Below are 16,142 nucleotides of genomic sequence, written 5' to 3'. Positions count from 1 at the left end.
CACAGCGCCAGGTGCTGAGCGGAAAATACGAGAACAGTCAGACGGGGACAGCTTATACTTTAGTGGGGAGCCACAGACATTAACCAAGTCATCGGCCACACGCAGTTAAAGTGTAACTGAACAGACACTTCCCAGTGCAGACCCAGCTGGCCAACGGGTGCACAGAAAGGCGCGGGCATCCCCGGTCATGCAAGGGGAAAGCACGGTCAGAGCACGGAAGTGCCGAGTCGCTCCACGGCACACCCGAAACTAACAGAACCCTGTACCTTAGCAAACCGGAATTCAAACAAAAACTTTGAAAAAAAACACAGTAAGGAGTGGCCTCACCCCTGTTGGAATGGCCACAGTCAAACACACAAGAGGCAAGCGTCGGCGAGGACGTGGCGGAAACAGAGCCCTCGTGCTCCGTTTGCAGGATGTGAGCTGTTGCGGCCACTGGGGAAAGCGGTGCGGAGGTTCTGCGGGAAGTTAAAAATATGGCCCAGCAACTTCCCGGCTCGATTTCCACCCCATGGCAATGAGAACAGGATAACCAAGGGTTGTGCACACGCCTGTGTTTATTGAAGCCCCGATCACAATCGCCAGAAAAGGGCAGGAAGCTGAGTGCCACCGACAGCTGAACGCACACAGAAGATGTGAGTGTGCACCATGGAATATTACTTGGTAATGAAGAAGGAAAACATACTTACGCTAAAAAAATTGCAAAAAATACTGCACGGGACACACTTATACTCAAGATTGTTTGGTGTTTATTTGAAATTCAAATTTAACTGGGTGGCCCGCTTTCTTATTTGCGAAAGCGGGGACACCACTTCCGTGGGAACCAAACTCTGACCATAAACACACATATGGTTCATGCTCCACTAGGAGGAACAGAACCCATAGCACTCAAGACAGTGTTACTGAGTGGCGGCGGGACACAAGACGGCCATCACAGAGACACGGGTGTCATTGCTCAAACAGGGAACCGTAGAAGGGACACAGGAAAAATTCAGTTCCGGGCACCCTGAGGTGCCTAATCTCAGCTCTGATAGGGCTGTCCAGCAAAGGGCTGAATGAAGGGGGCTGGAATCCCCAAGAGGTCATGGGGTGCGGGTTCCCCTTCTCTGAACACACACGCGCCCCAGAGCGGCCTTCACCTCCTTGTTCCGCAGGCTGTAGATGAGGGGGTTGAGCATGGGGGTCACCAGGGTGTAGGACAGGGACACCACCTGCTTGCTCTCAGGCGAGTAGCTGGCCTTGGGACGCAGGTGGATGACCCCCGTGGTGCCATAGAACAGAACCACCACCATGAGGTGGGAGGCGCATGTGGACAGGGCCTTGCGGCGCCCGGTGGCGGACGGCATGCGGAGCCCGGTGGCCAGGATCTTGCCGTAGGACGTGGCTATCAGACAGAAGGGAACAATCATGACCAGCACCGTGGCCACCAACACACTGGCCTCGAAGACGCTGGTGTCCACACACACCAGGCTAAGCAGTGGGGCGATGTCACAGAAGAAGTGGCGGATGCCATGGGGCCCACAGAAGGGGAAGCTGAACAGCCAGATGGTGAAGACCAGTGACACGGGGACTCCGGCCAGCCAGCACGTGGCGGCCAGCAGGCGGCAGAGCTGGGGGCTCACCAGGGCACAGTAGTGCAGGGGCCTGCAGATGGCCACGTGGCGGTCCCAGGCCATGGCGGTCAGGAGGAAGCACTCGGACGTGACGCATGACAGCACCAGGAGCAGCTGCAGGGCGCAGCCCGCGGGGGACACGCCCCGCCCGGGCCGCAGCAGGGTCACCAGCAGCCGGGGCACGATGTCCAGCGAGAAGCAGATCTCCAGCAGGGCCAAGTGGCGCAGGAAGAAGTACATGGGCGCGCGCAGGGCCGGGTCCAGGGCGCTCAGCAGCACGATGAGCGCGTTGCCCAGCAGCGTGAGCAGGAACATGGCCAGGAAGAGCGCCGCGAGCAGTGGCCGCAGCGCGGGCACGTGCGCGAAGCCCAGCAGGACCAGGTCGTGGGGCGCGCAGCTCTGGTTGGCGCAGGGTGGGGCTTCCGGGGCGCCGGGGGGAGCCCCGGCGGTCGGCATGGACGTGGGTGGGCGCAGGAGCTCTGGGAGGGGAAGAGGTAAGGAGAGGCCATGAAGGGCAGAGCTGGGCCTACACAGGCTCTGTCTCCCCAAAGTGCATGGCGCAGAGCAGGGGAGGCATCTTATCCTAAGGCAGATCAGCGCCGGCCACACACGGGTCCTCCTTGAATGCCCTCCATGAGCCTGTGATGAGATCCCAGGGCCTCAGGAGGCCCACGAGGCCCTGACTGGCCTGGCCCACCCACCTTCTGACCTCTTCTCCATGGAGCTGCATCCACCATGCCCGGTCCTGCCTCAGGGCCTTTGCACTTGCTTTACCACTGCTTGAGATACTTTTCCCTCGGAAGTTTATGCAACTGTTTCCTTCTCTTGCTAAAAATATGAACTCAGGGTGCCTGGGTGGCTCAGTGTGTTAAAGCCTCTGCCTTTGGCTCAGGTCATGGTCTCAGGGTCCTGGGATCAAGCCCCTCTCTCTCTCTGCCTGCCTCTCTGCCTACCTGTGATCTCTGTCTTTCAAAAAAAAATAAAATCTTTAAAAAAAATAAAATAAAATAAAAATTAAAAAATATGAACTCAGATGCCCCTTACCATCAGCCCTCCCTCAATGAGCTGGTTTCAGGTGTCTTCTCCACAACACGCATGTGCCCCAGCCACTCTCTAAGACATCCTGTCATCCCTAAAGCACACCGGAAGTAGCCTGGTTTGCTTGCTTACTTGTCTGTGGTCTAACTGCTCCACTCAGAGGGCCACAGCCATGGCATATTTCTGCCTGCTTTGGGGCTGTGTCTGCAGCATGGGAAGGAGGGGCTGGCACATAGTAAGACTCCAGAAAGTTGGGTCTGTTACAGGGTTGAGTCTCCTCTGTCAACAGAGAAAAATGGGTACTTTCTCCCCACAAAATAATTTCTCTTCTGTTTGGCTCAAGTCTGTTTTCTCTCTCTCTTTTTTAAAAATGTTGGTTTTGACCATCTAAATCAGTGGTTCTCAACTGGGGATGATTCAGTCCCCCCTCCCCCACTGGGGGGCTGTGTAATGGTGACATTTTGAGCTGTTATAATTCAGGTCCTACTGGTGTCCAGTTGGTCAAAGATAAGGATGCTGTTCAATGTCCTACAATGCCCAGAATTAGACCCCCCATGTGCCACCAAAACAGAAGGAGTCTAACTCCAATGTCAGTAGGACCAAGGCTGAGAAACTCTGATATAAATTGATTGCAGGATCCACTAATAGGTTATGACCTGCAGTTTGAAAAGAGAGCCCAGGCTCATAGGAGCTGTGGGACGAATTGATAAGAAATTAGGGTACATGGGCATCTGGGTGGCTCAGTGGGTTAAGCCTCTGCCTTTGGCTCAGGTCATGATCTCAGGGTCCTGGGACTGAGCCCCACATTGGGCTCTCTGCTCAGAGGGGAGCCTGCTTCCTCCTCTCTCTCTGCCTGCCTCTCTGCCTACTTGTGATCTCTGTCAAATAAATAAAATCTTTAAAAAAATAAAATAAATAAAATAAAAAACGGCTTCTCATTGGGGCACCTGGGGGGCTCAGTCCATGAAGCCTCTGCCTTCGGCTCAGGTCACAATCCCGGGTGCTGGCATCAAGCCCCACGTCGAGCTCCCTGCTGCGCCGGGAGCCTGCTTCTCCCTCTCCCACTCCCCCTGCTTGTGTTCCCTCTCTCGCTGTGTCTCGCTCTGTCAAATAAATAAAATCTTTAAAAACCAATGGCTTCTTATTTAAGAAGAAAGGCACACTAGGACCTCCTTTTGTTTGAGCTATGTGTAAGGCTGGGAAACACTGCTTTAGAACATGGCAAAAAGGTCCCTTCCTCTCTCTCTCTGCCTGCCTCTTTGCCTACTTGTGGTCTCTGTCGAATAAATAAAAATAAATTTAAAAAATCTTTAAAAAGGGGCACCTGGTGGCTCAGTGGGTTAAAGCCTCTGCCTTTGGCTCAGGTCATGATCCCAGGGTCCTGGGATCGAGCCCCACATCGGGCTCTCTGCTCAGCAGGGAGCCTGCTTCCCTTCCTCTCTCTCTCTCTGCCTGCCTCTCTGCCTACTTGCGGTCTCTGTCTGTCAAATAAATTTAAAAAAATTTTTTTTAATCTTAAAAAAAAAAAAAAAGAATATGGCAAAAAGGAACAAAACTCTGGCAGGTGCACAAAACCTCTGGCCGCTGAAGACCGGGCGGGTTTGTATAAAAGACTCAGCAGTTTGCCGGATTCCTGCCTGGGGTATCCCTTTCCTGGACTGTGGAAAGCTTTTGCGGGAAGCAAAGGGCCTCATTTTTACACAGTTTTGGGGAAATTCTCTTCCTCGTGCAACCACTACACCTCCTGGACCTGTGACAACCTCCCCACTAGCCTGCCCATCCCCCTCTCTGCTCAACACCCACCCTGTCCCCGCTCGGCAATGTCCACTCCCCTCCTGTGAAATTCCTGTCATTGCCTCTGTCTGCCCAGGAAGGACACAGGTAAAGCTTCAGGTCCGCAGCTACGCCCAGCGAGGGAAAGAGGGACTGATCTTGTGCGCGCCAAGCACTTCCACAGGACTTTGTACCAGGCAAAGTTCCAAGCACATTACTCGTGCGCGGACCCCACACAACAGTGACAAAGTAGGTCCCCGAGTAACCGTGAAGTACCAGCCCGCACCCCCACAGCTCACGGGGGAACACACAGCCAGTGTCCGAACCTCGGCCAGAACAGGTCACCCTGGCTTCCCAGGAGGGTGTCCACACTCGCTTACAAATGGGGGCTACCAGTCCTAACGCATTGAACACAGAGAGACAGACGGACACAGAGACAGAGAGAGACACAGAGAAAGCGTTAACCCCTGGAAAACATCTGGGGGGACAGTGAGGCCACACGAAGGAATCCGGCCATGGGTCTCCTGCAATAGTAAGAACGTTCTGAATCTGGGAAAGGCTCTCAAATTCTTCAGCGAGGCCCACAAAAGAGGCAAAGTTCACACAAAACCTCTTGACGACCCTCTCAGAGGGCAAGGACCTTCTCTGCCCCAGGCCCCTCTGGGCCCCCAGTACCTGCCGCAGCACCAGCACCCGGCACGCGGAGGTGAGTTCACTATGCGGCGGCGCCCTCCCCGGATTATTCCTCCCACAATGGGCTTCCCAGACAAGGGCTGTGTGCGTCCCTCCCCCGCCCCGGACACATCAGGGCTGATCCGAGCAGAGGGTGCAGAGTGACAAGTGCCTCTGTTAACGACCCAGCGCCTCCCCCCATGCAGCCCCACATCTCCTAGGATGCTCGCCTCTGGGCAGGAAAGGAACCTTCTGGCTGGAAAAGCTTCCCCTGACTGAGGTTTTGTGCGGACCGCACTAACAGCGGAGAGCTTACCCCAGGAGCCTGCGCTTAGTGCTGAGCTCCCCCACCAGACACGGGGCAGCCCCAAGCCAGAGCCGGGGAAGCTGTGTAACCTCGGGGTGAGTGGCTTAGCCAGGACGAGGTCACCCCCAGATGTTTCAGGGAGCTGACCGGAAAGCAGCCAGATGGGGACTTAAACCCCAGCTCTGCCATCTACTAGCTGTGTGCATCCCCAAACCTCATTGAGCCTCTGTTTCCTTGCCTGCCAACTGATGGCGTCTACCCCATAAGACTGCTGTGAGAATTCCCTGAGATCGTAGACGACAGTCGGGACACAGGGAACATTCAATAACTGACAGCAGTGACCATCTGCCTTATTGCCACCATGATCATCACAAACCTCTTCATCACACGCTGTCATCACCACCATGATCACCTTCATCACCACCATCATCATCACCACCATCGTTGTCACCAACACCATCATCACCACCATCATCGTCACCATCGCCATCATCACCACCATCATCACCACCATCATCACCATCAGAGAATGATGGTCACGGGGCGCCCCAGCCCCCTCTTCCCCTGCAGCCTGGAGCCCTTCCCTTCACAGAGGACCCACTGACCTGCTTCTTGGTCTACCTGGAACTGAGGACAAAGCTCCGACTCTCCCCCTCTATCCAGGAGCTCCCAGGGATGACTGGGATTTCAGGAACCAGAGACTTCAATCTTTGGCTCTGGCCACACAATGAGAGCCCTGAGGACTGAACCCACAGAGAATTCTGCTCATTACCAAATTGGCACCTGTGTGCTCCAGGTGGAGGCAGAGGGAGCTGGGGAGTGAGGAGTCTCTGCTTCTCTGAAGGCTGTAGTTTTCACTACATTCCCTCTTCCTGGACTTCTCCAACCTGTGTTCCTTCTGACCTCTTGCTTCCAGAATGTTCCAGAGAGGCTGGATACTGCCTGCTCCTACCACCCACATATGCTCTTCATCTTGGCATTCAAGGCCCCCTGAAATCTGTCTCTGCCATCTCCCTGTCTTCACATCTTACCGTGTCCTCGCCCCATGTCCCCCACAGCCCCACAACTCTGGGTTATGTCAGGGGAGCCAACATAAGCTCCATGCTTCTGACTTGTGCTTTTTCCCATATGGCTGCCATGCTTTGATCACAGAAGTAAAAATAGCCAAGCTATCAAGGGGTTGGGTATGGGGGCTCTGCCATCAGAATTCCACCCCTGTATGCTTGGATGAAGGGCTTGAGCCCTTTGACTCAGTTTCCCCTTCTGGGAACAGGGTGTTTCTAGAAGAGTACCTGCCTCCCTATGTTGCCGGCACAGGTGATGACCAATGATCCACACAACTCTACTTCCAGGGGACTAGCACTGTGCCTGGTTCTCCCAGGGCCAGCAGTAGATGTTCTCTGGTCCCAGGAAGCCTGCACATCTAACCACATCGCCCCATCTGCAGGGCCCCCATTAGTTCATGTCTTAATGTGCGCACTGGATATGTGTTTGCAGAGCGAACGAGTGAGCAGACACTTTTACCAGCAGCGAGTCAGCTTTGTAAGCCAGACAGCATTCAGCGTGGGACAGAGCAGAGAACAGCAGCATCTCGGGATGGAAGGATAAGCCAAGTTTCCCGTACATCTCTGCATCCGTGTCCCTTCCTCCTTCCCTCTCTGTCCATTTCTGCAAACACATCTGCATCCCGTCTGCCCTGGAATCAATGTCGGTGCGTCTGCCTCTCTCTCTGTCTCCGTGTCTGTACTGATGGTAGATTCCACGGATAAAAGTGAAATCCTACAGCGTGTGTCTTTATTGGCTTCTCTGATTTATCGCAAAGCCCTCTGTGTCCACCCACGTTGTCAGAAATGGCTCTGGGACCTGAGTGACTGCACATGACTGTCATGCATCTCTCACGGGTAATTGTATGTTACCTGACTTGTTGGTGCCCCACCTTCTCGTGGCTAAGTGTGTAAAGGAAGGATCATGGGACTAGCTACCTGAGAAGCATAGTCTGTACCTTGCAAGTGTAAAGTCCTTATAACAGACTCTGTGTGTGGTGTTAGCTGTTGTGTCTGAGTGACAATGAACACTCTATGCTCGACTGTCATCCAAAAAACAAGCAAACAAAACCCAAAAAAAACAAAACATAAAAGTCCATGCCTGACACGTCTTATTTACGCAATCTTGACAGCAACTGTATTGGGTCAGCCTTTTGCCCTGTATCAAAGATTGGCAAGCTATGGCTCTTTGCCCACTGTCTACAGCCCTGGAGCAAAAAAGAGGAAGGAAGGAAGGAAGGAAGGAAGGAAGGAAGGAGGGAGGGAGGGAGGGAGGGAGGGAGGGGGAGGGGAGGGGAGGGGAGGGGAGGGAATGGAGGGAGAAAGGAAGGAAGATGGGGATAGAAAGAAAGAGAGGGAGAGGGAGAGAGGGAAGGCAAAAAGAAGGGAGGAAGGAAGGAAGGAAGCAAGGAAGGAGAGAGAGGAAGGAAAGGAGGGAGGAAGGGAGGAAGGGAGATGGGGAGAGAAAAAAATAGAGGGAGAGGGAGGAAGGGAGGGAGGAATATTTTTACATTATTAAATAAATGCTTGGAAAGAAAATCAAAAGAAGAATATTTTGTTACACATGAGCATTATATACAATTCAAATCTCACTAAAATGTTTGGGAATACAGCCTGTCCCTCATTCATTCATGGTCTGTGGCTGCCTTCGGGCTATGATGACAGAGCTGAGCAGGTACAACAGAGAGCACGGAGCTGCCAGAGCTGAAAATATTTACTCTCTGGCCCTTTATAGATAATGTGGTAGAATCTCTGACCTATGCATGGAAATTGGTGGAGACAGAATGCACCAAAAGGTGCACAGAAGGTCATAGAGAGGGAGTGATGCATACAAGACCCCAGTGCTAAGTGTCCAGCTCTGTTTCCAACCCCTCCAGGTATGCCAAGTGCAGTGCACAACCCCAGAGCCCAGCCAGGGCATACAAGGCTGCAGCGCAGACCTCGTGGTGTTGAAGGCTGTCGGCGAGTGGGTTCAGGACCAAAGTGAGATGACATAGTTTGTGGAGTTTGGCATGGAGGCTCTGCAGCCCAGGGGACACAGGGACATGGCGGTAGCCACACCATATGAAAGAGCCATGGCCAGGTGGGAGCTGTGGAGCACAGTATGGAGTTTCCTTAAAAAGCTAAAAATAGGGGTGCCTGGGTGGCTCAGTGGGTTAAAGCCTCTGCCTTCGGCTCAGGTCATGATCCCAGGGTCCTGGGATCAAGCCCCACATTGGGCTCTCCGCTCAGCAGGGAGCCTACCTCCTCTCTCTCTGCCCTGCCTTTCTGTCTACTTGTGATTTCTGTCAAATAAATAAAATCTTAAAAAAAAAAAAAGTTAAAAATAGAGCTACCCTGTGACCCAGCAATTGCACTACTGGGTATTTACCCAAAAGATACAGATGTAGTGAAAAGAAGGGCCATATGCACCCCAATGTTCATTGCAGCAATGTCCACAGTAGCCAAACTGTGGAAAGAGCCAAGATGCCCTTCAACAGATGAATGGATAAAGAAAATGTGATAGATAAATATGCAGTGGAATACTATGCAGCCATCAAAAGAAATGAAATCTTATCATTTAAAACTACGTGGATGGGACTAGAGGGTATTGTGCTGAATGAAATAAGTCAATCACTCTCTGATATGAGGAATATGAGAGGTGGGGTGGTGCGTCATGGGGGTAGAGAAGGAAAAAATGAAACAAGATGGGACTGGGAGGGAGACAAACCATAAGAGATTCTTAATCTCACAAAACAAACTGAGGGTTGCTTGAGGGGTGGTGAGGCAGGGACAGGGTGACTGGGTGATGGACATTGGGGAGGGTTTGTGCTATGGTGAGTGCTGTGAATTGTGTAAGACTGATGATTCACAGACCTGTACCCCTGGAGCATATAATACATTATATGTTAATGAAAATTTTAAAAAAATTTTTTAAAGATTTTATGTATTTATTTGACAGAGAGAGAGATCACAAGTAGGCAGAGAGGCAGGCAGAGAGAGAGGAGGAAGCAGGCTCCCCACTGAGCCGAGAGCCTGACACAGGGTTCGATCCCAGGACCCTGGGATCATGACCTGAGCTGAAGGCAGAGGCTTTAACCCACTGAGCCACCCAGGCGCCCCTAAAAATTTTTTAAAAAAGAGATTATGCTGAGTGAAATAAGTCAAGCAGAGAAAGTCAATTATCATATGGTTTCACTTACTTGCAGAGCATAAGGAATAACACGGAGGACATTAGGAGAAGGAAAGGAGAAGGGAGTTGGGGGAAATTGGAGGGGGAGATGAACCATGAGAGACTATGGACTCTGAGAAACAAACTGAGGGTTTTGGAGGGGAGGGGTGGGGGGTTGGGTGAGCCTGGTGGTGGGTATCCAGGAGGGCACAGATTGCATGGAGAACTGGGTGTTACATGCAAACAATGAATCTTGGAACACGGCATCAGATACTAATGATGGTGACTAATATAACACAATAATTTTTTTTTAAAAAAGAGTCTGCTCTGTCATAGAATAAGAATGTGGACTCAGTGCCTCAGTTTCCTCATTTCTATGATGCCAACAATTACTATATCTAACCCACAAGCAATTTGAAGACTATATGAGTTAAGTAGACAGTACTGTACTCCCAGAGCTGATCACTGTTTCAACAGAGAATGAGCTCCCATCCCCACCGGGGATGGGTCTGTTGTGCTGTCTCTAGTATGAAAGTTGAAATTGCTGAGTGAGGGCCGATGAGACATTTAGAGTCTCTACACAAGTATGGCCAGATCCGCTAAAAATAATGGAGAAGCCAGCTGGAGGTGTTTGCTACAACTTTGTAGAGAGAGAATTATGGGGTGTCCGGCTGGCTCAGTCAGTAGGGAACACAGCTCTGGACCTCAGGGTCATGAGCTCAAACCCCACGCTGGGTGTAGAGATCACTTAAAAATAAAATCCAAGATCTATAAAGAACTCCTCAAACTCAACACACACAAAACAGATAATCACGTCAAAAAATGGGCAGAAGACATGAACAGACACTTCTCCAAAGAAGACATACAAATGGCTATCAGACACATGAAACAATGTTCATCATCACTAGCCATCAGGGAGATTCAAATCAAAACCACATTGAGACACCACCTTACACCAGTTAGAATGGCCACAATTAACAAGACGTTAAACAATGTATGTTGGAGGGGATGTGGAGAAGGGGAAGCTTCTTACGCGGTTGGTGGGAATGCAAGTTGGTGCAGCCACTTTGGAAAACAGTGTGGAGATTCCTTAAGAAATTAAAAATAGGGGCACTGGGTGGCTCAGTGGGTTAAGCCTCTGCCTTCAGCTCAGGTCATGATCTCATGGTCCTGGGATTGTGATCTCTCTCTCTGTCAAAAAAATAAATAAAATCTTTAAAAAAAATTAAAAATAGAGCTTCCCTATGGCCCGGCAATTGCACTCCTGGGTATTTACCCCAAAGATACAGATGTAGTGAAAAGAAGGGCCATCTGTACCCCAGTGTTCATAGCAGCAATGGCCACAGTCGCCAAACTGTGGGAAGAACCAAGATGCCCTTCAACGGACGAATGCATAAGGAAGATGTGGTCCATATACACTATGGAGTATTATGCCTCCATCAGAAAGGACGAATACCCAACTTTTGTAGCAACATGGACGGGACTGGAGGAGATTATGCTGAGTGAAATAAGTCATGCAGAGAGAGTCAATTATCATATGGTTTCACTTACTTGTGGAGCATAAGGAATAACATGGAGGACATAGGGAGATGGAGAGGAGAAGGGAGTTGGGGGAAATCGGAGGGGGAGACGAACCATGAGAGACTGTGGACTCTGAGAAACAAACCGAGGGTTTTGGAGGGGTGGCGGGGTTGGGTGAGCCTGGTGGTGAGTATTAAGGAGGGCACGGATTGCATGGAGCACTGGGTGTGGGGCATAAACAATGAATTCTGGAACACTGAAAAAAATTTTTAAGATTTTATTTATTTATTTGACAGAGACCATAAGTAGGCAGAGAAGCAGAGAGAGAGAGAGAGGAGGAAGCAGGCTCCCCACCAAGCAGAGAGCCTGACGCGGGGCTGGATCCCAGGACCCTGAGATCTTGACCTGAGCTGCAGGCAGAGGCTTAACCCATTGAGCCACCCAGGCGCCCTGAAAAAATTTTTTAAAAAAGAAATTAAGGCTGTGTTTGGTAAGACCTTATGCGTAGCTCTTTAAGAGAGACCTTTCCTAGGACAAACACTGTATTTTTTAATGACCATACTGGAAGACAGAAGTCAGTACAACTTCTAAAATGAACGTGGGCAAGGACCGGAGGTGGCATCAGTGGGAAAGTCAAGGACGGCTGGTGAGAACGTGGGAGATTATTTTTCTTAGAGTCTTTTGGGTTTTGGGGGGCTCGAACTTACAACCCTGAGATCAAGACCCGAGCTGAGATCAACCGTCAGATACTCAACTGACCGCGCCACCCAGGCGCCCTGATTTGGAGTCTTTTACTGGGGCTCTCTCACGGCACCTCGGACAGCAGCTTCTGAATTACCTGAGTGTGTACGGCCGGTGTTGGGTCTTGGTGCCATTCACTGTCCCTCTCCATGCTTCCATGCTCCCCTTTTGCCACACGGGCCCGCCAGAGCGCACCAGAGCGGGAGGGGAAAGCAGCAGGCATCCCTGGGGCTCAGTGTCCGTGCAGATCTCCCCCTGGTGCCAGTGCCACCCGGCCACATGTCAGGGCTGCGTCTGCTGTGAGAATCCCCACAACCAGAGCAAACCCTCCACACCCAGCATCCCCGACCCGATGCACAGCCCACGCCCAGGCAGCTATCGCAGCGAGCCCCTTGCTCACGTCCCTGTAGGACTCAGGGCACGTGCAGAACAGAACCAAACTGACACAAAATACCACTTTAGCTGTGCGTCCTGACAGTCTCTGTCCCTGACCTGGACACCCCGACTTTTCCAGCATCTGACTCCCAGACCTTTCACAGTGCTGGGCAGAAAGGCACGGCCCCAGCGGGAAGGTACAGCTGGGCAGGGGTGAGAGATAGCAGGCCCCCCGCACCGACCCGACCGCTGCAACATACCCCCAGGGTGCATCTTCCCAGAGGGGCTCCCGAGGCAACAGAAGTGGAGGACGCACCTCTGGCTGGCCACAGGGTCCCAGATCAGCAGCCAATGGCCAGCATCCACCCAGCCCTCCGCCCCTTCAGCCACTGAGAATGTCTGGGACAGCCCCTTCCGTGTCCACGTCTCACACACACTCACACACAGTCCTTAACACACACACTCACACACACTCACACAGAATTGGCTCTCGCTTCGCTTGCACAGAGGAAAGACATTTTTTAAACCCGAGTTCTTGTGTGTGAGTGTGAAGGTGTGTGTGTGTGAGTGTGAGTGAGTGTGTTTGTGATAAACCGTAGAAGGGCTGCAAAGGAGGAACTGACAGTTTACAGCGCAGAGCAGGCCATCCAAAATAGAAATTTCTTTCCCCCTCCTCGGCCCCGCATCTCAGAAGTCAGGCTTTCTCCCCAAGAGCCTCCTGAACACGCCCTTCCTGTCCTTATTCCGCAGGCTGCCTATGACAGGGTCCACCGTGGGGGTGAGGATGCCATAGCACGTGGAGATGACCTTGTCTCCGTCATGGGTGACCTTCTCCTGGAGCGCCACGTATGGGGGGATGGCCACAGAAGAGCGAGGCGAGACCCGCACCTCGCTGTGGCTGCTCTTCTGGCCGCAGAAGAGCAAAGCGAGACCCACACGTGGAGAAGTCCTGGCCGTGGCCCTCTGCAGTGCGCCACGGAGCCTTCTGTAGGAGGCCATAGCAGGATCAGGGCACCGGCACGCACTGTGAGCGCCTCACAGAATAGTCGGTGAGAGCAGGCCAGCTGGAGCAGGGCCAGGAGTTCACACGAGAAGTGACTGATGACCTGGTGGCCGCAGAACTCCAAGGGCACAGCCAGCACAGGGACCATGGTCAGCAGGAACACCGCTGTCCACAAGGTCCTGGCCAACAGGCCGCAAAGTCGGGGCCCCATGTGCAAAGAGTAGCGCCAGGGGTCCATGATGGCCACACAGCTATCACAGGCCATGGCGGCCAGCAGGAGACACTCCACAACACTCAGAGAGGGCCCCACGGCCATTGGGGCCAAGCAGTGTGCGAGCGAGACGACGGGAAGAGTCAGCGAGCAGTTGGCGAGCATCTGGGGCACGCGGGACATGGTGAAGCACACGCCCACGAGGGACAGGCTGCTGAGGAAGAAGGACATGGACGTGTGGAGCCAGGGACCGTGGGAGAGCAGGAGCAGGATGAGGCCATTCCCGAAAACGGTGACAACGCAGGTCAGGATGAGCAGGCAGAAGACGGTCGTAGCCCACAGGCACCGGGAGAGCCCGAGCAGCACGAAGTAGGTCTCCTCTCCACTGTTCTGGCCTCCATCCCCTTCCCGAGCTCTGGCTGGGTGGGAAAATGTGATGACCTTGAGAGGTGGTTCAGAAACCGGCAGCTCCTTAGAAACACGGCTGGGCTCTTTGAAGGCACCATCACGCATTCCTGGGCACTGCGATGGGCCCTTAACCCCAGCACTGCTGCGGTCCTTGCTGAGCAATGTTGGCTGAACACAGACCACCACTCAGAAGCACTCATGGGCCCTCTAATATGGAGCCACCAACTGGGGGACTGGCGGATCATGGAAGGGACTGGGTTGTTCCTTGGCTGACTCTATCACATATCGCTTAGTGGGCTCCTTCATTCCTCCATTTATAACCAGGCCTTTGACTCATGAGTCCATTTATGGACAGATTCACTCATTGTTTCTTTAATGCCTTCATTCATCCATTCAACAAGCACCTCTGAGCAGCTTCTAACTAGCCCAGACTCAACCTCAAGCAATGAAATTAGTGGGGAACGAAAAACAAAAACAAAAAACGAGGCCTGAGCTCAAGGAGTTGATAGACTAAAGAAAAATTTGAAAAGTAACACAAGTGTGCTAAGTGCTGGGACCATGCTCTGTTCCTGCCCACCATACTCCCTTCCCTGAAAAACTGTATCTGCATGTCCTTCCCCAAGTTTCGCAACCTCTAGGAATTTATCCTGCTGACAGATTGCACGTGCAAACTGAGATCAAAAGGATTATTTTCAAACAGATTTTTAAAAATTTTTTCAAGTTTCCAGAGAAATCTATACTTTCAATGCCATCCTGATCAAAATACCATCAGCATTTTTCGAAGTGCTGAAACAAACAATCTTAAATTTGTATGGAACCAGAAAAGACCCCAAATTGCCAAGGAAATGTCGAAAAAGAGAAACAAAGCTGGGGGCATCATGTTGCCTGATTTCAAGCTTTACTACAAAGCTGTGATCACCAAGACGGCATGGTACTGGCACAAAGACAGACACACAGACCAGTGGAACAGAGTAGAGAGTTCAGATATGGACCCTCAACTCTATGGTCAAATAATCTTCAACAAAGCAGGAAAAAATATCCTGTGGAAAAAAGACAGTTTCTTCAATAAATAGTGCTGGGAAAATTGGACATTCCTCTATGTATAGAAGAATGAAACTCGACCATTCTCTGACACCATACACAAAGATAAACTCGGAATGGATAAAAGACCTCAACATGAGGCAGGAATCCATCAGAATCTTGGAGGAGAACATAGGCAGTAACCTCTTCGACATCAGCCACAGCAACTTCTTTCAAGACACACCTCCAAAGACAAAGGAAACAAAAGCAAAAATGAGCCCTTGGGACTTCATCAAGATCAAAAGCTTCTGCACAGCAAAGGAAACAATCAACAAAACAAAGAGGCAACCCATGGAATTGGAGAAGATATTTGCAAATGACAGTACAAAGGGCTGATATCCAAGATCTGTAAAGAACTCCTTAAACTCAATACACACAAAACAGATAACCATGTCAAAAATGGGCATAAGACATGAACAGACACTTCTCCAATGAAGACATACAAAGGGCTAACAGACACATGAAAAAATGTTCATCATCACTAGCCATCAGGGAGATTCAAATCAAAACCACATTGAGATACCACCTCACACCAGTAAGAATGGCCAAAATCAGCAAGACAGGAAACAACGTGTGTTGGAGAGGCTGTGGGGAAAGGGGAACCCTCTTATACTGTTGGTGGGAATGCAAGTTGGTGCATCCACTTTAGAGAACAGTGTGGAGATTCCTTAAGAAATTAAAAATAGAGCTTCCCTATGACCCTGCAATTGCACTACTGGGTATTTACCCCAAAGATAGAGATGTAGTGAAAAGAAAGACCATGTGTACCCCAGTATTCATAGCAGCAATGTCCAAAATAGACAAACTGTGGAAAGAACCAAGATGCCCTTCAACGGACGAATGGATAAGGAAGATGTGGTCCATATACACTATGGAGTATTATGCCTCCATCAGAAAGGATGAATACCCAACTTTTGTATCAACATGGATGGGACTGGAGGAGATTATGCCGAGTGAAATAAGTCAAGCAGAGAGAGTCAATTCTCATATGGTTTCACTTATTTGTGGAGCATAAGGAATAATACGGAGGACATGGGGAGATGGAGAGAAGTGAGTTGGGGGAAATCGGAGGGGGAGACGAACCATGAGAGACTGTGGACTCTGAGAAACTAACTGAGGGTTTTGGGGGGGTGGGGGGGTGAGCCTGGTGATGGGTATTCAGGAGGGCACGGATTGCAGGGAGCACTGGGTGTTATACACAAACAA

General features: G+C 51.3%; 2 protein-coding genes across 2 annotated transcripts; both read right to left on the bottom strand.

The window, feature by feature from the left end:
• Positions 1 to 1,082: 1,082 nt before the first annotated feature.
• Positions 1,083 to 2,069, bottom strand: LOC111139607 (olfactory receptor 10A7-like). Its single transcript, XM_022491927.1, has one exon. It carries the CDS (start codon positions 2,067 to 2,069, stop codon positions 1,083 to 1,085), a length of 987 nt encoding a protein of 328 aa, XP_022347635.1.
• Positions 2,070 to 12,921: 10,852 nt separating this feature from the next.
• LOC111139606 (olfactory receptor 13H1-like) lies at positions 12,922 to 13,961 on the bottom strand. Its single transcript, XM_022491926.1, has 2 exons — positions 13,260 to 13,961; positions 12,922 to 13,140 (listed from the first exon to the last, which is right to left on the bottom strand). The coding sequence occupies exons 1-2, from the start codon at positions 13,959 to 13,961 to the stop codon at positions 12,922 to 12,924; spliced, it is 921 nt and encodes a 306-aa protein (XP_022347634.1).
• Between the last annotated feature and the right edge of the window lie 2,181 nt (positions 13,962 to 16,142).

This window comes from Enhydra lutris, unplaced genomic scaffold, assembly GCF_002288905.1.
Source record: "Enhydra lutris kenyoni isolate GAN:26980312 unplaced genomic scaffold, ASM228890v2 scaffoldscaffold111, whole genome shotgun sequence".
NCBI lineage: Eukaryota > Metazoa > Chordata > Mammalia > Carnivora > Mustelidae > Enhydra > Enhydra lutris.
This window is presented reverse-complemented; position numbering and strand designations above follow the sequence as displayed.

Excerpts from the sequence above, each read along its gene's own strand:
- LOC111139606 (XM_022491926.1), bottom strand. The coding sequence starts at position 13,961 with ATGCGTGATGGTGCCTTCAAAGAGCCCAGCCGTGTTTCTAAGGAGCTG. Across the intron at positions 13,141-13,259 it reads TATTCTGTGAGGCGCTCACA|AAGAGCAGCCACAGCGAGGT; the intron begins GTGCGTGCCGGT and ends TTCTGCGGCCAG.
- LOC111139607 (XM_022491927.1), bottom strand. The coding sequence starts at position 2,069 with ATGCCGACCGCCGGGGCTCCCCCCGGCGCCCCGGAAGCCCCACCCTGC.